General features: G+C 42.3%; 1 protein-coding gene across 6 annotated transcripts in view; it reads right to left on the reverse strand.

Moving 5' to 3' along the window:
• Positions 1-16,202: 16,202 nt before the first annotated feature.
• The window catches only part of NEDD4 (NEDD4 E3 ubiquitin protein ligase), a 141,334-nt gene continuing 132,904 nt past the window's right edge, over positions 16,203-24,632 (reverse strand). For all 6 annotated transcript variants that reach the window (XM_028100475.2, XM_028100474.2, XM_028100473.2 and 3 more), the window contains 8 exons: positions 24,203-24,298; positions 23,798-23,871; positions 23,449-23,509; positions 21,152-21,211; positions 20,962-21,069; positions 20,270-20,366; positions 17,793-17,865; positions 16,203-17,248 (listed from right to left, as the gene is read on the reverse strand). In XM_028100475.2, the coding sequence (XP_027956276.1) occupies positions 17,146-17,248; positions 17,793-17,865; positions 20,270-20,366; positions 20,962-21,069; positions 21,152-21,211; positions 23,449-23,509; positions 23,798-23,871; positions 24,203-24,298 (672 nt within the window). In that variant the 3' untranslated portion in view covers positions 16,203-17,145. The remainder of the gene's footprint in view (positions 17,249-17,792; positions 17,866-20,269; positions 20,367-20,961; positions 21,070-21,151; positions 21,212-23,448; positions 23,510-23,797; positions 23,872-24,202; positions 24,299-24,632) is intronic.

Genomic DNA, 24,632 nt, shown 5'->3' on the forward strand with positions numbered 1-24,632 from the left:
ATCTCTAGAGTTGTCTCAATTCTAGCATTTGGGGACCATCCTCTGGACAGCTGGTTTCCTGCTCAGTCGTCGGCTGGATGACAGGCCTCTCCCAGTCACACAATTTCTTAATCCCTCATTCTTAAACATGAACAGAAATCCAAGGGTCACCAGACGGTTGGTTCAAATTACATGAATGAAAAACCTAGACAAACAGAAAAATTGACTCCAGAGGAAACAAAGGTAATTCAGGGAACAGGCTTTAAAAAAATCTGTAAATAATATCCTCAGAAAAATGTGAGATGATATCATGTCCTTAAAACAAGAACAGAGTGTATTTAAAAAAAATACAAGAGAGAGGTCTTGGAAATTAATGATTGCTGAGATAGATATTTAACAGAGAGTGTAGAAATATACGAAATCTCCCAGAAAGTAAAATAAAACCAATACACAAAGACACAAAAAAATAAGACTCTAAGACAGACAGACACACACACACACACACGCACACTAAATATCAGAGAGAAAAAGAAAAGGCACAGAATCCACCAATCTAGGAGGTCCAAACTCGTATCTTCTGAGTTTCTGAAAAAAGGACCAAGAATATGGGAGGGAAGAAATTATGAAAAGAAGAATTTAAGAAAAATCTAACGCTGAATGACATTATAATGTCAATGAGTGACATTGCAATTAAAATGGCCCACTAAGTGCCTAGTAAATTTAATAGATTCATATATTCATACCTAGATATAACATGAAAGTTCACAATACTGAGACTGAAGAAGAACCTAAATGCTTCAAGGGAGACTAAAACAGAATAGCCACCAAAACCCAAGTATCAGGATGGCAACAGCAAAAGTAAATCCTAGAAGATAGTGGGAGAAAGACCTTACAATTCTGAGAGAAAAAGATTATCAACATTTGTGTACCCAGCAAAACTATCATTTGAACATGAGGGTAAAGCTAAGGCATTTTCAGGCAAGTAAGGACTGAAATGATTTAATTTAAAACCTTTCTTATGAATTCACTTTAATATATGCTCTTGAAAATGGAGGGATCAAATTGAGGAAGAAGACCTAAGAAATACCATAGCCAATCTAGGAGGGAGGTAAGGGATCCCAGAGATTCCTTGAGCAAATAGTCCCGACCAGAGCAGGAAGCCAGGAATCCCAGAAAAGAGATCCCTGGGAAAATGGGAACTTAATACTTAAGTTAGGAAAAGTTTGGAAATAACTGGGAATACGATAAAGATAATTGGTGGAAGAAACAAAAAGGAAAGCTAAGGAGAAATTCCAGGAAAACAGAAAGCTGCACCAAAAAAGGAATGTTAATTATAGTTCATACACTGTGTATATTAGTATGAACACTATTTACCTGGTCATAACAATATGATTGTTGCTTACTGGTTTTCAGCTACTGGACTTAACCAATAGGTAGTGCAAGGGAGACTAAATTATGGTTTCAGAACAAAATGTAACCATTATGAATCTTCAAAATGCAAAACTCAAAGTCAGATGAATAGGATTAAGAGAAAGGAAGGAGAGGAAGCCAGCTGGAAGACAAAGTAGGGGTGCTGAGAGGAAGCCAAGAATATTGTTTATAGTAAATGGAAGAAAAACAGTATTTTATAAAGTTTTTTTTTTGTTGTTTAAGATGTTATTTATTTATGAGAGAGAGAGCTCACAAGCCAGCGCAGGTTGGAGGAGCTGAAGGAGAGGGAGAAGCAGACTCCGTGCTGAGCTCAGAGCTGGATGCAGGGCTCGATCCCAGGACCCAGGGGTCATGACCTGAGCCAAAGGCAGACGCTTAACTGATTGAGCCACCCAGGGTCCCCTAGCCAGTTATTTTATAGACCACCTCTATTTGTGCTTGTCTGATGTCTTCTCATTATTGTAATGAAGTTATAAGTTTTTGGTGAGAAGGGCACAGTGCCCTTCTCACTGTTTCATATCAGGGCTGCATGCTATCAACATGACTTCTGTTCACTGGTGAGGTTAACCTGAGCAGGGAACCCAATGTGGGGCTCGATCCCAGGACCCCGAGATCATGACCCAAGCTGAAGGCAGACGCTTACCCAACTGAGCCACCCAGGCGCCCCCATCCTGGTTGAGTTTAAATGTTTAATTTTGGGTGGTATGTGAAACATTACCATGGTTCCGAGTCAGAGCTTCACAAAAAGGTTTATTCAGAGAATGTTGCTCCTTCCTCATCCCCACTCCCCCATCCTAATTCCTCCCTTCTCTCAACCCCTTTCGTACTCACCCCCCATAGGGAACTGTATTTCTTAGGGCTGCCATTTTGTAAGTGCCACAAACTAAGTGGCTTAAAATGACAGAAACCTATCATCTCACAGTTCTGGAGGCGGGGAGTCCAAAGTGAAGGGGTCTGCAGGCCAGTATTCCATCTGAATCCTTCCTTGCCACTTCCTAGCTTCTGGTGGTTTGTCGGCAATCTTTTTGTTCCTCGGCAGGTAGATCACCCTTACCATGGCCTTCATCCTAACATGGTCTCTCCCTTTGTGTCTCTTTCCTCATACGGCCATCTTCCTTATAAGGATGTTAGTCCCTACATTGGATTAGAGGCCCACCCTACTTCGGTATGACCACATCTCAACAAATTATATTTGCAACAACCCTATTCCTAAATAAGGTCACATTCTGATGGACTGGAGATAAGGACTTCAACATGGCTTTTGAGGGCTGTGGGGAAAGAGGGTAGGACCACAGTTCAACCCACAACAGTAACCTATCTCTTTAGTTTCTGGTTTATTCTCCCTGTACTTTTTCTGTACAAAGGAAAAAATTACATACATATTTTTCTTGTATCCCTTCTTTCTTACATTTAGGATAGCATACTATAGATGCTTTTTGCATGTTATTTTAGATTTATTTATTTGAGAAAGAGAACACGGGGGAGGGCAAAGGGAGAGGGAGAAGCAGGCTTCCTGCTGAGCAGGTAGCCCAATGTGGGACTTGATTCCAGGACCCTGTGATCACGACCTGAGCCAAAGGCAGATGCGCAACTGACTGAGCCACCCAGGTGCCCCATTGCATGTTATTTTTCACTCAACAGTATATCCTGGATATCACTCTGTATCAGTTTTATGGAGCTCTTCATTCTTTTATAGAGCTGCTTAGTATTCCATTTTATAGATGAACTATAGCCTGATCAGTCCCCTATGAATGAGCATTTATTTTTCTTTTTCAAATTTTTATTTAAATTCTAGTTAACATACAGTGTAATATTGGTTTCAGGAGAATTCAGTGATTCATCACTTACATACAACATCCAGTGCTCATCATGAGCGTCCTCCTTACTACCCCTCACCATCTAGCCCACCCCCCCCACTTCCCTCCATCAACCCTCAGTTTGTTCTCTATAGTTAAGAGCCTCTTATGGTTTGCTCCCCTCTTTTCCCCTTCCCCTACGATTATCTGTTTTCTTAAATTCCACATATGAGTGAAATCATATGGTATTTTTCTCTGACTTATTTCAATTAACGTAAGACACTCTAGCTCCATCCACATTGTTGCAAATGGTAAGAGTTCATTCTTTTTGTTGACTGAGTAATAGCCCAGTCCCCTATGAATGAGCATTTAGATTTGTAGTTACCAGCAATATTGCAATGGATAACCTTGTGCACCTCTATTTTCACATTGTTGGAAGTATGCCTGCAGGATAGTTTCCTAGGCGTGTTATTGCTGGGTCACTTTGCATATGCAGTTCTGGTAGGTATTGCCTAATTCTCTTTGCAGTTTGCATTCCAACCAGCACCATGTGGGAATGCCTGTCTCCCCACAGCCCACAGACTGTATTGTCATACTTAGTTGTTCTTGACAATATCGTAGGTAAGAAGTGGTTTCTCAGTGTTGTTTAATTTGCATCTCTCTCATTATGAGTGACTCTGAACTCTTTTTCATAGGTTTGAAAAATACCTTCTCCATTTTTTCAATTGTCCTTTGTCCCTTATTTACCATTTTTATTGAGATGTAATGCATACACCAGAAAAGTCACGCCTTTCAAGTATACAATTCAATGGTTTTAATAGAGCCACAGAATTCTGCAACCATCAACCCAATCTAACTTTAGGACATTTTCATCACCCCCAAAACAAACCCTGTATCTACTCCCCATTCTTCCCCACCCCAGGCATCCACTAACCATTCTCTGACCCCTATGGTTTTGCCTAATTTTGACATTTCATATAAATGGAATCACACAATGGTGGTTTTTTGAGACTGCCTTCTTTCACTTAGCATGTTTTCAGGGCTCAGTCATGTTGTAAAATGTATCAGTATTAATTTTTTTATTGAATATTCCATTATATAAATATATACTATTTTGTTTATTCGTTAGATGGACATTAGGTTGTTTCCACTTTTTTGGCAGTGGTGAATAGCACCATTTATTAAAATGTCCATCTTTGCCCTAGGATTTGAGATGCCACTTTTTTTTTTTTAAAAGATTTATTTGAGAGAGAGACAGCACAAGAAGGGGGTGGGGGGCAGAGGGAGAAGCAGATTCCCTGCTGAGCAGGACCCCTGACTCAGGACCCTGGGATCATGACCTGAGCCGAAGGCAGACGCTTAACTGACTGAGCCACCCAGGCGTCCCTGAGATGCCACCTTTGTAATGTCTACTAAATTTCCATATGTACTTGGGTGTATATCTGGGCTTCTTTTTCTATTTCCTTGGTCTGTTGGTCTTAGTGGCACTGCCACTTTTTTTTTTTAATTTTGAGTATCTCTACACCCAACGTGGGGCTCAAACTCACAGCCCCGAGATCAAGAGCCACAGGCTCTACTGACTGAGACAGCCAGGCACCCCCACACTTTTAATTACAGAGGATTTATAGTATATTCTAATGTCTGGTAGGGCTAGTCATCTCTTGTGCTTTTTCAAGTGTTTTTTGGCTATTTTTGCATTTCTGTTTTTCCATGTGAAGTAAAAAAGCTTTTTGGTATTGCATTCAATTTTCAAATTAACTTAGGAAAAAGGACATCTTTATAATGTTGAGTCATCCTGTACAAGAACAGAGGGTGTCTTTCCATTTGTTCAAAAATGCCTTGTCAGCAGTGTCAAACTTTATTTTAAAATTGCTTTTCAATTACTCGAGGGGCTGTGTTGAGTCCTTAGGAATGTGAGGCCATGCAAAACAGACAGCATACGCCACATTCTACGCAGAAAAAAGACCACGGTCTTAAGTGCTGATATGACTCACATAGTAAGTGATGTTTTAAAACCCCGTAGCCTGATTGACCAATGCCTTTGATGAAACTTTATCAATGTCAGCTGTAGAGGGATGGTTTGGGCAGCCAGGAAATGCCAGAAATACAGGATTGTTTTCTTTCTTGGATCTTCCTCTCAGGGCTCTGTGGGGAGCCAGATTTTTCCCACCTAAACCATAAAATTTCTTGAGAAAGAGAAACAGTGTCTCTCTTGAAGAGGGGGAGGGGAAGGCTGATAGAACCAGTGAAGTCAGTGATCTGAGACACACAATTTCAGAAGAGTGGGGAGGAGAAAAGAATAAATTTTGTAGCCAGGACAGCAAAACCCTTGTAATGGAATAACCAGGCATTGGGTGTATAGCAGAAAGTTTACAGATATACGCGCCCTCCTTCTTACTCTCCACACACCCACAGAACACCTAGAATGACTGAAAAGAACCGATCAGGACATAGAAAACAAGGTCTGGGGACAGAACAAAGATGCTGGCCCAGCCATCCTCGCCAGACGATCTTTTAGCAAACCCTCCGTGTAAGTGAAACCAAAGCACCTGGGTACATTCGATTTCTAATTAGTTGTAATGTTTAACTATTTAGAACGTTTTATCCATTACTGATACTTGTTATTCTAAGAATACTGTTTACTACCAGTACCAGTTTGAGAGCCTAAGAAGGGAATAGGAAAAAATGCAAATCTGGTTAGTTCCTATCGCCCACTAGCCCCTGGCACAGGGACAGACAGCCTGCATCTCCTTTACCTACACCTGCTCTATCTAGAAGGGAGGCAGGGTCCTGGCCCCGAGACTGATATTCCCGATGCGGGGGGTGTCTCCAAACCTCACCTGTAGGTCAGAGGCAGTGAGATTCAGGTGAGCTCACAGGCCTAGATACAAAGTTCTGAAACACTAGCAAGCCTGGGTCAGGGGACCACCCAAAGAGGCTGACCTCACTCCTAGATCCAAGTCTGCTCCTAATTTACTCTGAGACCAAAGGCAAACCCTTGCTGTGTTTTGTTTTACCTTTTTGATCTGTCAGATGAGAATCCTGACACCTGCCCTACACATTCTCCTGGCATTGAATAAAGTGCGACAATAAATAAAAATACATTAAAGAGAATTAAAAGTGCCACTGAAATGTAAGGGACTCTAGAATGGTTCAGTGAACTCTGTGTTCTAGCAATTTCCAGTGTCCTAATTAGGAAGAGAGGCAACAATTAGATAGCTTTCAAACATTTGTCATGGATTAAAAAATATCCTCTCAGGCTGAGTCACTGTGCTGACCAGGGTTGTATGTATGTTAGATTTGTTTTTTTTAGATTTGTATTTATTTATTTGACAGAGACAGAGACAGTAAGAGAGGGAACACAAGCAGGGGCAGAGGGAGAGGGAGAAGCAGGCTTCCTGTCGAGCAGGGAGCCCGATGTGGGGCTTGATCCCAGGATCCTGAGATCATGACCTGAGCTGAAGGCAGCCGCTTAACAACTGAGCCACCCAGGCGCTCCTGTTAGATCATTTTAAAAGGGCTGAAAAAAAAAAAAAATCCGTGTTGCACCAGTTGAAGAGATTTCTGAGTCCCCAAAACCTGGCAAAGAGACTTGGGAATAGGGCCATCCCCACAGTGCTGGCAGGGGAGGCCAAGAAGATGAAGAGGTGAGTCAGAGGGAAAAAGTTATTGTCACTCTGGAAAAGATTCTGTAGACTCACAGAAGAGTAGTGCCTGGTATATTTAACTAGGGAACCAGTATAATTAAAGAAAACCTCACATTTATGTCTGACCCTCTTGGTGTATGCATGTTTGTTCTCTGAGTTCATGCCCAGGAATATTATCTTCTGAGGAACTCAATACTTGGAAGTATTTTGCAATGCAGAGATTTGTGAAATACATCTACACAAAAGTCTCCGGTGAAATCTCAGGCAGACGAAGTAATCGAGTGGTCCACACTGCTGCTACCACCACCACCATCGCTCACACCAGGAACTCTGCCCCGGCCATTTCTCTCGGTCTGAGATTGATTTCAGGTAAACTGCCCCAGAGAAATGGGTGAGACTGGGGATATGGGTCTTTTAGAACCATAGCGCCTCATTTCAGGGCGCTTTTCCAAACTAGGGGGCGTGTCCCTTTTCCCTCCCTCTATCAGTGTTGTAACAGGTCATATTTCAGTCACACGCTACTATGAGTTCATTTGGGGTCAGGAATCTTTTGTCCTTTGTGTTATAATTTCAATCTTCTAAGTATGGAAGTGGAAGGTCTTATTTCAGACTTGAGCAAATGGGTGTGGGGGGCTGTCTGGTTGCCCTTGAGCCTCACCACTCCTACGGGGGAGGCCAGGCCCCAGAGGGAAATAAATTTAGTTATTTAGGTACTTGAGGGTCACTTGGGGTAAACGGGTAGAGAGGAGGGGCTTTCAGGCCTCCCCTCCAGAGCTTGCTGCCTTACCTGCTCCCCCTCCCAGAGTGCCCAAGGCTTGGTCCACCTAGCTCTTGAGACAACACAGGTTCCGTTCTTGTCCCTGCTGGACAGCGGGCTCCCCACCTCCTCTGTACTCTCCTGGGCTCCTTAGCTCACCTGGAGCCTCCACTTCCTCTCCCCAACACTTCCCCAAGGTCTTGGAGCCCGCTCTCACCTCCCTCCTCAGGGCCCGCCCCAGGGCCTGTTTTAGTTTCTCCACCCACTTACGCTTCCTGTGGATTTCTAGAGTTTTCCTCATCCGCACAACCGGCGGGGACCGGAGGGCCATAGCTCCAGCCTGCCGGCACCTGGATGCTAACGTGTAGCAGACTGGGCGGGGGAGCAAGGCAATTGAGGCAGGGTCTCAGGTGGGAGGGAGCAAACTGAGATCTGGGCCGGCACAGGGAAAATTGAGAGTGGGAGCCCCAGTCATCAACAAGCATCAGGCTGCAGGTGTGTGCACACTTGTGCGTGGGGGAGGGGGTGGAGCGCGCATCAGCACCCAGGAGAGAAAGCTGGTGGCAATATTTACAGGTCCTGCAATACCTAACAAAGAAGGAAGAAAGATCCAAAAGCTGGGTTTGGGCTAGAAAAACACTACCAATTATATTGTTTATAGTCTTCCCCCAGTCATCCAAATGGAATCATTTATTCTATTAATTACAAAGTATAATACAATTATCCGACTTGGTATTTGGTAATATGGATCAGCTTTCCTGGTTTGCTGCACACGTAATATGGTCTCTTCACAGGCTCACAATTTTTTGCCGATGGCCTCCAAATCTTTACCCACTTTCAGACCCACAGCTGCCGACCAGAGGCCCCCTGTGATATCACCATGTGCAAAGTCCACAGTTCTCCAGATTCTGTACCTGGAGCAGCATGAGACCCACCCAGTTGTCCCCGTCTGGATGTCAGAGTAGGCGCAGCTAGACTCCTGTCTGCTCTGCTTGCCCCTCTCAGCACAACAACAGGGGCCGATTCAACCTCCCACTGCTCGCCACACCCACGTCTCAACCCTGGGTTCAGATGCTACCATCTCTCTGCTGTGTCACTGGAATGTTCTCTCCACCAGCACCTGCCCTGAAGTCTTGCTACCCCTACATAGGTAGAACAAAGTTCTCTCACGTTTATGCCAAATCCTACACTGTTGGCTTGTTGAATAGCTTCCCTATCGTTGACTGGATAAAGTTGGGATTCCTTAGCCTTTTACAATCAAACCCCTATTTCTCCAGTCCAATATAATCTCTGTTATTTTACTCATTGGGAGTAACTCATAATTATCTCTGGTGAGTCTCTTGTTTTATTTCACTCTTTCTGTTTCATGGGCCACACGCACTGCTGAAAATTAGAGGGTTGGTTCCAGTTCAAAGCCTTTGGCTGGACTGAGCTCTCAGCCAGAAGTTCTCCATCTGCAGCCTATTAGCCCTCCAGTGAGCATTTTGTTATTCTCCTTGCACCAGAAAAAACAAACAGATGTCTCTCCCACAGTCTCTGCCTTCCCTGCAATGTCAAAGGAGTTCTTTCCCAGGTGACCCCCTGTGACCCCATGGCACTCCCTCGTCTGCAGTGACCTTACCCTCCCAGTTGTCCAATCTTACTTTTGCCATCCCCTAACTTTCTGGCTGTTTCTTTCTGATAAACCACCCCCTTCTCTGTCCCTGTCTTGGTGAGGATCTTCCAAGATCTCAGATGTAGAGCTTCACCCTGGATGCTGGTTTCCAGCGATTCCCATATATTTGCTTCTGCCCACAGCTTCTGTGGCCTTCAGTATGGGACACCGTTGGGGACAACATCAGCACTAGAAAGCAGTCTTGGGTGTGATGTGGGGATTTAGTCTCCTTCCCCATAATCCGCATCAGATTCCTCCCGAGGCATCCCTAGCAAACATACAATCTAAGTGGGAACAGTGCGTTTACAGTGTGAACACAGTTGCCCTTTCAACCAGACTGCCATTCTTAAGCTCCTAAATATAAAATTTGGAATGGCCACAGAGCAACGGTCTGGAATGTTGCTTTGTTTTCAACATTTAGCTCTCTTGGAGGAACTTCTTCCAAGTCTCTGGAGTTGCCTGGAGAAAGTAAACTCATTTAGCACCTTACCAGGTGAGCTACTTCTAGCTGCTTCTCGAGTCCCTTATACCGTGTGGAAGAATGGCCTAGGCCCATTGCTTCTAGTGCTGTCCAGTATAGTGGCAGCAGCTACATATGGGCTATTTGAAATGTGGCCGGTCTGGATTGAGATATGCTGTAAGCATAACATATATACTGCATTCCAAAGACTTAGCCCCCCAAAATGAAAAATATTTCACTAGCAATTTTATATTGCTTGCATGCTGAAATGATAATATTCTCTCTCTCTCTCTATGTATATATATAGGGTTAAATACAATATATTATTATAATAAACTCACTTATCTCTTTTTACTTTTTAAAATGTGCTACTAGAAAATTTAAATTTTTCTACTGGGTAGTGTGTTATATTTCTACTGGATAGTGCTGGACAAGGCCTTGGCTCTGGGTGGGGTCTTAAATGTCTTAACATACCTTCCAAAGTCTTATAGTATGTGCTGCATGTTCCCTTTTTTTCCTGCCCAGGCAATGCTCAAATTAGTAGTTAGAAGTCTTGATGATAAATCCCAAATTCCAATCCACATTGTTCCCAGATGGCAACGGGGCAGGTATGTAAATTGAGTCCCTGGGGCAACCCCAGATATTCAGAGTCCTAGTAGTGACTGAGTTCGTAGAGCTTTCTTTCTTTGCTCCTCAAACTTTTTTTGAAGTAGAAGACAAGGATACGACCTTATTGAATCCCTCCTAGCTTAAAATCACACATCAACACACATTCACAAGCATTACGCCATGACATTAAACAGCAATACTATGGAAGCAAACCCAGTTGGCTGCTACCCATTCATCCCTGAGAAGTTGGCCATCCCTTTGGAGGGCCAAACAAACTAGTTCACAGCCATCGATTCTGGAAGAATATTTGTGCTACCCTTGGGCTAAGGCTCAGGGACTGAGTATTAACAAAGTCATTAATCTGGACTGTATTTTCGAGTCTAGCATCAATGAAAATCCTGTTTGTTTAAACTGGGATTATCCTTAGCTCACTGTGCTCATCACCTCTCTTTAATTTGAGAGAATATGCCTGAGTTTCTCATTTATAAAATATGCATATTAAAGAAAAACAACTCTCAGGAAGGCATGGGGTTTGCCTTCATAACAATCAGTTATTTTTCGTAGGGGAATGTAAGTCAGAACCTCAACGATGAATTGAGCATACTCATGGTTAGCTTCCCAAGAGGAAAAAACTCTGCTCCAGAGTTGGGTGACTGCACAGGACCTCTTGGTTACCAGGGTGTCTGCAGATGCCCTTGTACTTCTCCCCAGAGACCAAAGGCCCCCCCGCAGAGATCAGGAATTCTGGACTGTGAACAGCTTTCTTCCTTTCTCAGCTCCATGCTGGCTCGGACCTACCTCATCATCCTGAACATGATTTTACTGGGAATACCAACCCTTCAAGCAAATAAAAAAGAGCAGCTATGATTTTTTTTATTTCTCTTTTTTTTTTTTAAAGATCTTATTTATTTGACAGAGAGAGACACAGCTAGAGAGGGAACACAAGCAGGGGGAGTGGGAGAGGGAGAAGCAGGCTTCCTGCAGAGCAGGGAGCCGGATGCGGGATGCGGGGCTCGACCCCAGGACCCCGGGATCATGACCTGAGCCGAAGGCAGACGCTTCACGACTGAGCCACCCAGGCGCCCCTATTTCTCTTTATATAATAAGGAGGCTCCTAAGGATGAGCTGAATCTAATTTCAGGCCAATCCAACCTTGATGCCACTGAATAAAAAAGGAAACCAGTGGCTCGCCCGAGAACACTGATTTGTGAATTTCCAGCTGCCGAAGTTGAATCTTACCAGTGGATATTAGCATCAGTTCAGCTATCTGGCACTTCATCAACAGTGAATGGAAAACTGAACCGTGCACTCTAAAATTAGATATATTTCAGTGTTTTTCAAGTTGTATCTCCACAAGCCTTTGCTATTCTTTTTTTTTTAAGATTTTATTTATTTATTTGACAGAGAGAGCGAGAGAGCACCAGCAGGGGGAACAGGAGAGGGAGAAGCAGGCTTCCCGCTGAGCACAGAGCCTGATGCGCGGCTCGATCCCAAGACCCTGGGATCATGACCCGAGCCGAAGGCAGGCACTTAACCATCTGAGCTACCCAGGCGCCCCAAGACTTTGCTATTCTTTACCTTTACCTTTATGGGAGGCAGAATTTCCAGTAATAGCCCCCAACAGTTAAGTGTCCAATCCCTGCAATGTGAATGTCAGATCTCCCTCCTTGATTGTGTTATGCCTATGGCACAGTCAGCCTTCAAAGGGGGACATTATCCAGGTGGGCTTCATCGCTTCAAGTGAGCCTTGAAAAGTAGAGAACGTTCTCTACCTGGTGGCAGAAGGGGACATCGGGGAGATTCCAAGCTTGAGGATTCCACACACCACTGCTGGCTTGAAGATGGAGGTGGCATCTAGAAGCTAAGAGTGGCCCCTAGCTGACAGCCAGGGAGAAAATGGGGACCTTAGACCCATAGCCACAAGGAATTGGATACTGTCAACAACCCGAGGGATCATGGGAGCGTATAAGAACCCAGCTGGTTGGCACCTTGATTTGGGCCTTGGGAGATCCTAAGGAGAGAACCCTGCTGAGCCAATGTGGACTTCCTTACCTACTGGATTGAGATAATGAATGAGTGTTGATTTTAGCTGCTAAGTGTGTGGTCACTTATTTCGCCACAATAGGAAACTAGACAAGCATGGTAATTTGTTTGTTGGATCCCATAGCTTTCCTGATTTTGTTGTGGTTCATAATCCACTGAGTTGACAAGCTGTGTGGCCTCAGGTGAATTGCTTGTCCTTCTTGAGCCTATAAAACCTGCCTCACTGAGTTTTTATGAAGATTAAATGGGATCCACGTAAAGTGTTTACTGCAGCCCCCGGTGCTCAGCAGGATCTCAGTCAAGCTCTCTCTCTACTGTGTATTTATATAGTTCCCCGTGTCGCCCTCCATACAGAGCTTCCTGCATGTTGTCGCACAGAGCCAGGGACCCTGTAGGTGCTCAGAACATGTGGGCTGGGTTGTCTGCAGAAACAGTATTCATCAGATCATCATATTCATCAAGTATTTGTTTTGGGAAACGCACATATTAAACAGATGTATACGAGATAGGCTGTCCTCAAGCTGCCCAAAAGTCTGTAGGAGGGAATTATGCAAACAAAGCATTGCAACACCGTGCTATTCATGGTATTCATGCTGGGGCCGCAGCACCTTTCCTCTGGTCTAAGAGAGACTCTCAGGTACCCACGAGGGGTGAAGGATGCTGGGAGAGCCGGGGTGGAAGAGGCTGCAGTCAGCAGGGGCTGGACAGAGGCCTGGTTTGGGGGGAGCACAGGGTGCCTGGGTGGGCTGAGAGGGAAGGTGGGAGGGCAGCCTGCATGTCATGCCAATGGGCTGGGCTTCAGGCTTCGGGTCCCGGGGAGCTTTCAGAGGTTCTTCGGCAGAGCAACCTGATTGGATTTACATGCTAGAAACAGTGGTGTGGGATGGAGGGCCTGCACAGGATGGATCGCAGATGAAGAGACTGGAAGAACCCAACAGGCAGCTAATTTAGTGCTACTCTTTAACTTCCAAGAAAAATACACACAAATCTACTGGAGCCCTTTATCTATAGCGCGGCCCCGAGATTCGAACATTTAGTTTAATGTCCTTTATAAGAGGAATGTGTCTGCCCCTGGTGGCCTGCAAAGCCAAGTTTTCCTGTACAGGGAGGCGTAGCGTGGGCTCATTTCTGCGGAGCTGGTTAGCCCTGAAGGGGCAGAAGCGGAGAGGGAAGTGGGCTGACTCCCAAGGATTAAAAGCTATGGTCTGGATTTTTAGCACAAACAGGGGGCTGGAACCTTCCAGGGGTTGGCTTGAGTTAGTTTGGGATTCCCTTCGAACTGGGAAACTTCCAGGTGCATAGAGGAAGGAGGAAAAGATACTTACTTCTGCATTAGTGCTTGGAACTCCTTCTTTCATAGAAACAAGTTTATAAATAATGGTTTGGTTACAAGCTGGCTTCTCCACAGAGCGACAGCCTGTCTGAAATCCAGTCCATTTGTAACTTTGTTATTATATTCTCTTCTGGATCTTTCACTAACAACCAGGCTTTTGGAATATGACCTGTTTGTAAAGCGGAGATTATCTGGGATTATGAATTTATAATCATGCCAATTCATCAGACACACATTCAAGGTGGTCTTGAGAATTCCATATGTGGCTGCAAAGGACCAGACCAGAAGCTATCTCCCAAAATACTGGCTTGGAAACATTTCTGTTTGAAAATGAATCACAGTGGGGCGCCTGGGTGCCACAGTCAGTTGAGCGACTGACACTTGGCTTCAGCTCTAGTCATGATCTTGGAGTTGTGAGATTGAACCCCGCATCTGGTTCTGCACAGTCTCTTTCCTTCTCTCCCTGCCCCACCCTGCCCCCATGCTCTCTCTCTCTCTCTCTCTAAAATAAACTTAAAAAAGAGAGAACCTTTAAAAAATAAAAATAAAAATGAATCAGTTTTTGTTTTTCTTAGAATAGAACTTTATTTGTGGCATCAAGATTTTTAAAAATGATTTTATACTTTAAAGTATGCAATAAATTTGTACATTAATCTTGACATATATTCACCATATGGGAAGATTTTTAAGAACAATCAAATGGTTTATAATCAAAACAAATTGTGTTTAACTTGATAATTATGTAGAACAATTTCAGCATTATAAATAAAAAATGAAAAATACCACTTAAATTTGAGTTAGGATGAAATGCATTTGTTTTACAATTTTATGTCTATTTTAAAGTTCGTTTGATTACAGAGAAAATATAGGCTAAAATTATGTGCTCATAATTTCTAGAAAAATAGAACGTCCTTGCTTTATGAAAATGACTCTATTTACTCTCCAGCTGTAGAGTGCATTTGAGACACTTTTTTATCTGGGATGAGAGGCTGTGTGGCTTGATACAGGTTCCTTCCAGACCCCAGCCTACACCTCAAGACGAAGGGGATGATGGTCCGTGGCTGGGAGCTGTGGGAGTGCTGGTCTCATTAACACCTTGTTTTATCTGAGTCACAGGATCATCCAAGTAAGTATTAGGGAAAGCAAGCTTTATATTTTCTTTAGCTCTTATCTGCTCTGATATTTCACAGAAATGATACTTAAAACATATGTGGTAAGATCCTCTTTCAACAAAAATAGTTTTCACATTAAGTTCTCTATAATGAGGACATTTCAAAATGCATTGGCCCATATTAATATTACTTTGCTGATGTGGAGAAAATGAATTCTGATGGTATATATAAACACACACACACATATTCAATATCAGAGATGTTCCTACTTCTTTGTCTATTAGGAGACATTTTATTTTTAAATGAAGAGATTCTTCTTTGGGAGTGTAGCTGGTGTGCATACCTGATTTGACAAAATCTGATGGTCAGCACAAAGTACAAAGCATCTTCTGACTGTATCATACTTTACAAGGTGGCTCTCTGGAGCTTATAACAAGCTTCCCTGATGACGAGTGTGGGTGTGATTGTTCTCGTTTGACAGGTGAAAGAACAGGAGTCCAGAGAGGTTAAGTAAATTGCTTCAGTTTCAACAGTTGGTAAGTGATAAAACTAGTACTACATCTGGTGGCCTTGCCTGAATGCTGGGGTGAAGATGAAACACAGGGTGCACTCATCTGTCCATTACTTTCCCTCAGCCCCGCTGGAGATGTGGTGTTTGGTAAGTGGTTTTGCTGCTGTCCCATTTGAGATCTTTAGCAGGTGCCGACAGGTACCCCACGAACTTAAACCAATAGCCAGCTGCAGTTCTTACAACTCTCTGAGTATACGTATGTATTTAAGAAGATTCATAACATATATTTACAATTATTCCTAAATCGCCAAGACATCATACTGAGAAATAGGTTTAACTTTTTGCAAGAGCGTTTTCTATGTCATCATTCGAATATACACATGAAACATATAAATACAAGTCTTGGCAAACTTTATCCATGCAGGTGCACAGAGCACTTTCCCTTTTGCCTCTTTCTGCTCACCGCTACTTTGGATTGTTCACAAATTCATTTACATGTCCATAAGTTCCTGGAGGTGAGGCCTGAGCTAGCTTTCTCTGAAGCGCACAGGTCTTACTCCAGGGCCTTCCGCAGGGCTAGGCACACAGCAGGCATTCAGCACACATTTGTTGAATGCATGCGCGTGATTTGTATGTACTTCAATTCGGTTAAAGTAGGATTCTGCTTGTAGCATTTTTCTTAGAGAGTTTTGGATTTATAGTAAAACATCATTTTCATAGTAAACAGTATTTTTTAAAAAGTGTAAGAAATACAGTAATAAATTTAATACAAATTATGCATTATAACAATTCTTTGGTTATTTTTAACAAATTATTTGGTTTTTCTGACTAAAGAGAGATACTAAAAATATAAAAATGCAACCACAGAAATTAGCTTAATCTGTAAACATAATAAACATGTTCTGTAAACATATTTACTACATAATTGGGCAAGTGTAAAGAATGACTAGTAAAGGCAAGTACTATACATTTAACTTAGCTCTTCAAGGCATATTTAGAAATACTGCTCTGCGGAGCTTTAGTGTAATGTCCGAAGAAGGAATTCTTTTACTTTAAACAGGAAGGAGTGCTGACTATGCCAGTAAATCAAAAGGATATACAGGCAAGATGGAGGCGTTAATACTTTTCACGCTTTGCGAATCTGAATTCGCTTCATGTCTTATAAACCACCTCGTTTAGTAAAGCTACATATTAACAAAAGCCAAATACTTTTAAAATGAAGAAGTAAACAGTTTTTTTTTTGCAAGTGAGTCAGTGGACTAAAAAGATGGGTAACACATTTTCCAAGGTTTTTTTCAAAAATCTGGGCAGTAAGGTGAAGTAGGCAGGTCTACAGAATAATAATAGCTGTAGGCATCATGAAGTATATTGTAGTTTAATCAATATTAAAGTATTCTTTTCCAAATTTCAGTTTTCCTTCTCAAAAAGCATCCAACTTTTCACACATGACACTTATCACAAATATTTCACAGTTATAATTTCAGTAGTTTAAGGAAGATCTGCCTGGCAAATACTGTAAAAGAGGTAAATGTTAAGGACACAACTCACTATTTCAGGCACATGGGATTTAAATCCTAGAGTGGGAACTCTAAAGATGGAAAGAAACAGCTGTGTCAATGCAACATACTGTTGTAAAAATGAATGAAATAATGGTAAGGTTGTCAAACTGTTTCTTCTAATGCTTTTATATGATTTTTCTCCACTATCTGGGAAGAAACAAAGGCCAAGTTTTAGTAGTTCCCTGGAAAATTTTAAGTCAAGATTTTGCTTATACAAAAGTGGCAGTGAAACACTCTAGATTGTTATTTGGAATCTAATCGACGCCATCAAAGCCCTGAGTGTTCTCAATTGCCATCTGAAGTTTATCCCATAATTCTTCAAATGATTCATAGGGCGGCAAGTCCAAGCGGTTAAAGCTGAAAGAACAGTGAGGACCTGGTTAGGACAGACACTGACAAAGCAAGTGCCACGACGGCCAACAGGACCGCTGTTATTCATGATATGTTCCACCCACAACACTAGAGGACATTATATCACCGGAGACAAGGAAGGTAACAGCACTGGGCGCTAGGCATGGACTAATCCCATGACTTCTTGGCGGGGTCCTCTCACTCCCATCATGACCTCCAAATGCCTGGGGTCCTCTGTTATTTTAACCTCCAAAAGGGAATGTTCTAGCTTCTCTTGGGATGGCCCATCATTCATGCGATGGAGGGCAACACATGGTCAACGGCTGAGATGAGCCTCTCCACTGTTCAGCTACCCAGACTTCAAGCCCAGGCCTGGCTGGCAAAGATGCACCTGTTCCTGTGTTGCTGTTTCTGCCTCCCCCTCCCCGCCCCCGCCCCCCATAGCTGCCACTGACACAGCACAGAGCGGGCTACACCTTCTGTCCCTAGACTGTTAGAGGAGCTTCACTCTCTGAAAACTTGTTCTCTAAATGTTGAAAAAACTGCTTACCATGTGTGGGCTCGTGGCAGCTTTTCCGGGGAACCCCACTGTTCAACTGTAAATGACTGTGGTCCATTTGAGCCTGTAAGGAATAAGAGTTGCTGGGGTCTCATCTATTCTTTATAGGAATTCCCTAGAATTTCACAACTCATTATTTCCAATGTAGAACTTAAATGTCCAGAGAACAAGTTTCTTTGAACTCCAAAGAAATGAAGGCTGTCCCGTCCTCGATGGCTTCATTGTCCAGCCACAAGATGAAGATTCCTCTTCATCGGCTCCTCTGTGGCCACCATCTCACTCTGCCTCTAGGGTGGCAGGCCTGACGGGACTTTTGAAATTTTCCTAGCCCTGCGCTTCCCTAGGACCACCTCCTTCATAGGTACACAGAGAAAATGAGGCATTTCTTTCTTTCTTCAGTCCCACCAAAAATAGCTTTAATTTTTCTCTGATTATCTAATCTCACTGCAAGAAAATTAAAGCAATAGAGAGAAATATAATGAATGGTCTCAAAGCCCACTATTAAATCTGAGTAAACATTCTATTGTGAATCGTTTTACACATGTGCATATATATATATATATATATATATATGTGGAATCTTGTGTGCAGGTGATGTTATCCATGCTACATTTTTCTTTTATTATGGACACTTTCAGAAGCTCTTTTTTTCCTCTGGAGTTCTCACTTAGCTCTCCCCTCCCCCAATTCTCAACATTCCTCCAACCACCCAGGTAATTGGTGCTGACAACCCGATGTAGAACCTTCCATACTTTTCCCCGAGTCTTATAATCATAGCTAATTATGCGTGGGAGTGTAACTGCCAGAAGCAGCACTAAATATACTGGATATTCTTGATATTACAGTTTTCTCAAAAAACATTGCTTTTCACACAACACACATCACATATCATAATTATGTTCACAGTTAAAATTTCAGTATCTTTGTCATTGTTTCCCATACATGGGATCATATATATTTCCCTGCCTCTTGATCCTCTCACCTAAATGACCCATTGTGAAAACTTCCTCTAAGTCAACCAATACAAACCTTACACACTTTTTATTGGCTAGAGAATACTGTATTACAATATTAACATTTTGAAGCAACTTCTTCTTTTTGAAAATGCATACGAATTTGAATTATATTCTAATACTTCCAATCTGGCTCCATGTGTGGTTATTTCCCCCAAATTCCAAACAATTCACGCAATCAGTGGATGGCCATAGGCCTGGACTGCACAGAAGAGGGATGTGGAGCTAGACATGGAAAGGGGTGTTTGGCCGGCCTTGCTCTTTCCCCACTGTAACTGGCTAAAATATAGGAGAAGTGAAAGGAAGGGGGAAATCACGGGAAACCACTGAAAAGACAAAGGCAAAGAAATCCAATTAGGCAAGAAGGGGTGCAGGGATTAGCACAGAGCTCCTGTCTTGTTCTTCTCACTGTGCGTGGTGACTCTAGGCGGGATGGCAGATGCTTTACAGGTTCTGCAAAATATGCATGAAGCTTAAGGAGCCCAGGTTTGCCAAGGAGACCGACGGGGCTAGTGATCCCATCAGACAGCAACAGCTTTCTCTGTGCATGAGAAATCCAGCTCAGCAACGACTGAGGCGGAAGTCGTGACTTATCGTTCCCAGAACAATTCTAAACTTCGTTGTTGCTCTGCATGGGGCTCCCCAGAGAGCCCCTTCCCTGAAAGATTTGTTCTTCATAGTATCTTTAAAAGCAAGTAAATGTCATTCCAATACAGAGATATTAACTGATTTGAGGTGATTTACATCAGAAACAGCAGGTTTCTTGTTTTGTTTTTTTACAAAAAACACCTCTAGTGCTATGAGATATATCCACTGGAAAACAGTTTGCTAGGATATGCAGAATTCCACTTTATAGAAAACTGCATTAGTAGTAACTATTCTGAATATTGGAAGATACGTGCAGTCTTATCACCAGTCCTGCACAGCCCCCCCCACACCACACACACATGCACGCACATATACACACAGAGTCCATGATCAAATAAGTTTTGGAACCCCCTCTTTTTTTTTCATAGTAAAGGTTCCGAATGAGTCCCAAAGAAATCTACTCAATTTTGTTTAGTCCAGTATTTGCCCCAAATGTATTCCACTATGGAACTCTTTGTTCTCTGTTGGACACTTACTAACATTCTGTGGGACATTACATGTTGCCCTAAAGCATCACCCTAGAGACATGCTTTTCCTGTGATGGGATATGTAGTGGGAATCAAATTTAAAACTCAAGAATGGAAAGGAACTCGAGCCATTTCATGTTTTTTCCTTTGGTATCCGATTAGAAGGTGTACGTATATTCTGGCCTACTTCTGTGTATCAAATCCAAACATTTAAAAATCTTAATTCTTTTTTTTATTAAGCTCAGTGTTTGTATAAATGATAGAAGCTTGACAAGTAATCGTCAATGAAAAAGACAAGTGGCATCACTCCATTTTTAAATGATGTGTGAAAAACCCTTACCATATAGTTCAGCAAATCCATTCATGGGCACTCGAGAGGTGCCAGTGACAAACTGAAGTAATCTTATTCTTTTTTCTGAATCCATCATTAGAACAGCCTGAATAAGAGAAAAAAACAGCATTTAGGAATATCACTGGGAAAAAAGTAACAGCACTATCCTGAAAAATATGTTATCAGAATTTAGTTACAGTATTAATGATCAGTTATTACATTTACATGTGTTTCTGGGTGGCTTACAAAGTTCCTGGAAACTTCATTTCTGAGGCTACAGAATGAGATCATAGCCTAATAAAGTGACAAAAATATCTTCTTGGATGTGACTCATGGCTTTTTAAAAATTTATATTTACAGATATTATTGAGTGACATACACATTTCTTGATTAGATGGAAAGTCACATTTAAGGAGCCATGCAGGAGTCCCAGGGAACACCCAGCAGGTTATTACAAGTTCTCTTGAATAGTTTCCATGTTGGTAAGGGACGAAGCACCCACTGCTGTTTTTCCTGCCATTTACTACATTCTGAACACTGACTTATCTATAAATATGTATGGAGGATGGAGCCATACCCAGAAGGTAGATGGATACAGTACACCGTTACTTTTTGTCTTATCTCTGTGTAATCCACTAGTATGGTTAAGTATGATTGAATCTGTTGAAAAGGAATTTACGGAAACAGAAGCTTTCAATTACCTTCCAAAACCACTGTATGACTTGATGATTCACACCGTAGCCATTCTTATACTTTGTGTGTTCTCTCCAGTCATTCACATCGACATCTCCCAATCCACACATAAGAAGCTATGCGATAAGAAATGTCAAACTGTAGACAAGAAAAATAATGGGCACAAAAATCCTGTTTGAAAATAAGAATATTTCTTACCTCTAGTTCGTTTTCGTCAAAAATTTTGATGAGATCCTGTGGTATTAGTTCAAAAAATCCCTAGTGGAAAGAATGTATTTTAAAACCTGGTTAGCAGAGTCCATCAACAGCCCTATACGTCAGCCTCTGGATCGCTCTTGGAGAAATCCCACCTACACGTAGATTCCTACCACCACACAGTCACGGGTTCTTAAGTCAATGGAGGTTTCAATATCGGCAAGAACATGGATGTGTCCACAGTCTGTTCTCTCTCATTGATTCCTCAAAACGGCCATTTTGAAACCTCCCCGCATTTCCCCAACTGCTTCCTCCTCCTCCATGTCATCCCTCCTTTACAGCAGATAACTTTTATTTGAGAGAGAAAACAGAGGTGATGATGGAATTCCCTCAACCTTCTGCCTGCCTGGGTACCAGCCGGCGCTGACATCCATCATGGCCTCCTGCCCATGGCACTGGGGACAGATGCCCCCTTTCTCTCTGGGCTTCATCTGCTTCCCCAAGGGGCTCATCTCACTGAACCTCCTCGTTATTAGCTCACTCTTTCTGCATTTACATTTGTTTAAGCCTAGCTACCTTACAAACAAAACAAAAAAGCAAACCTGTCTTTCTTCTCTTTACCGCCAAGCCATTATACCTGATGGAACCCACGCCGGCCCGTCTCTGCCTCCACCCGCTGCCCTCTGCCCTCCGTGCCCCCACTGCCTTCAAGACAGCTTTGCGGTGAACTCTGATCAATGCTTTCTAGTCAGGTATCTTATCTGACTTCTCTGAACTATGTGATTGTTGAAAACACTGCTGTTCTGGAAACTTCGTCCGCTGTCAATGGTTTTTCTCGTGTCTCTCTCTGCATTTGCTAATTTCTTCGAGGTCTCCCTCCCTTTCTACTGTCTGTTCCTTCCAGGTTGGTGCTCCCACATCCCCATGGTGGTCATCCACTTTCCCTGTTCTTACTGTTCTTTCCAATTTCCCATCTTACCGAGTCCACAGCTCCAGTACACACAGGCAGATGATCCCCAAATCTATGCTGCCCCCCGCCCAGATCTCTATCCTTTAAAGCACCCTGAGCTACAGTTCTCCCTTGTGAATCCCATTCAGATACACACACAGTGGTCTTCCCGCCACCACCACCTTTGTTCCTGCCCTGATCTTCTCTCACCCGGATCACTGCCGCACCTTCCCGCCCGGCCCTGCTGCTAGTCTTGTCTATCTCTAACTCTCTACACACCACTTCCAGAATGATCTGACTAAAATGTAAATTGAATCCTGGTGTTTTATCGCCACCTTCCTTCCCCTCACTGGACTTCCGCAAAAACCCCAAATTCCCTCTGTTTCCAGTTTAGCAAACAGGCCCTTCTTAATCTGATTCTGCTCAGCTCTTCAGCTCAGTTTGACCTCCTGCCTCATCTTATCCAGTGTATGAACTGCTAGCATGTTCTCCAACATGTGCACAGTCTGTCTTATGGCCAGACTTCACACATGCCCCTCATTATGCTTAGAACTGCACTGCCCTCCTCTGTGTGGCTGGCCAGTTCCTCCAGCCCTTCCCTGGCCCTTCCTGCACCTCTCCCAGCCTGGGTCTCTTCTGTGTGCTTACTGAGCACTTCACGCCTGCCTCTATCCACATCACTCTTTAGATTTTCTGCTCCCTAGAGCAGGACCTAGGTCTTTCTGCCTTGTGCAGCACCAGATACATAACGAGTGCTCAATACTGAATAAATGAAAAGTACGTGATAAATACTGAACGGAAGATTTTAAGTTGGCTTAAGAAACGAGTGCACTGGCAATAGCCTAAATGTCCACCAACAGGGGGAATTTAAATAACTTATGAATTTATATCGTGAATAAATGCAGCCACAAGGAAGGGCAGTTACGCAGTGTAGGCAGTCTTGACGTGTAAAGATCTCCAATAAATATTTGTTAAGAGAAGAAAGCAAGTCACAAACCAGCATGTACAGTGTGATCCCATGTGGGAAAATAAATGGCCTACTCCACTCTCCCTACGGCACTCTGAACCTTGTTCACCTGTTACTTAAGATGGAGGAGACGTGACTGGGAAAAGGTGAGGAGCAGTGACTGGAGTGAAGAGGGAGCATCAGCATTAACTGTATGGGCCTCTTGGATGACTGAGTTCTAACACCTATTCATTTAAATATTTTTTTTTACTATAAAACTATAACTAAAAGTTGTTTTAAAAAGCCAGTCATCTCTTAGTTCTCAGATGTGATGAGCCCCCAAGACCTGAAACTTATGAATTGTACTTTGAAATGGCAGAAGAATGAACAAAAGTAAATGAATACCTCTTTAAATGCAGCCATTTGCTTCTGGATTCGATTTACAAATCGCCACTGTATTACAAGACTAAAAAGAAACAAAACATTTCATCTTTTTCACATGAATGAAGAAAAAAATTTAAGGTATATTTATTCCAGTTGGAAACAAAAAATAAAGACTAGGTAAGCCCCAAGCAAAAAGTGAATATGAGTGGTAATACGGCATTATTATATAAGGAGAAAAAAGAACATTAAGACTCTGGCTATGAAGAAAGAGAAAGAAGATAACGAAGAGTCTTCTCAGAAAGAACTACAAAATTATTTCCAGTGAAGTATATACTAAACATAATAAAATACTTACTAACAAAATACTTACTAAATATATTCCTTTTTGTTCTTATTGGTAACAACTATTTCTGATCCGCCAATTTTCAACTCGTGTTGATGTGTCTAAAATTAAGCATGATATCTTGATATGTTATTTTAGCGAAAAAAATAAAATATATGCATTATAGTTGTCCCAGAAACCCAGTGTTTTAAATTAAATCCATTCACAAGCTAAGAAAACTTAAAATATTAGTTTTACTAAAATAAACATGGAATGAGTCAAATGTCAAGGAAAGCAGAAATTCTGGCTGAGACAGCTTTTGTTACTGGAAAATAAATTTAAAAATAGAGCACAGAAGTGTGTCGAGGATATGCATTATTTAACTTCTAAACTTAAGTTATAACATTTATTTCACAATTTATGTACCATTTTAATTAATCAAAGTTTACAAACCTGTCCAAAAAGCTCTTCATCTATGACAAACCTGAGGTCCAATTCTGTGGGATCATTTTCAAGAATCCATCTTAATGAATTGTAATATTCACTATCCTAGATGGGGAAATCACATATTTAAAATTTGTACATAAAAAGACACCTGAACCTGCAAAGAAAGTGTGTTGAGAGTCTGACTACTTAGACAAAAGATGAAAAGTAGTAGAACGTCTTTTCTTATATACACACAGTATTATAAAAAGAGTGGGATAACTATTAAGTGTGAGAGTAGAAATGCATAAATCAGCACAGTGGGGCTTGCCCGACAGTTTGGAAACCTATCTCTATGTAGAGGCAGTGGAAGGACAGATTTTATTATCCAGTTGAAGGGTCAACTAAAGTAGTTTCCAGATGAATCCTAACTCCCACGGATGCCCAGGAGCACCTAGTG

Source organism: Eumetopias jubatus, unplaced genomic scaffold (genome assembly GCF_037043125.1).
Source record: "Eumetopias jubatus isolate StellerSeaLion01/CBP00866 unplaced genomic scaffold, mEumJub1_p1.0 scaffold_7, whole genome shotgun sequence".
In the NCBI taxonomy this organism is placed as follows: Eukaryota; Metazoa; Chordata; class Mammalia; order Carnivora; family Otariidae; genus Eumetopias; species Eumetopias jubatus.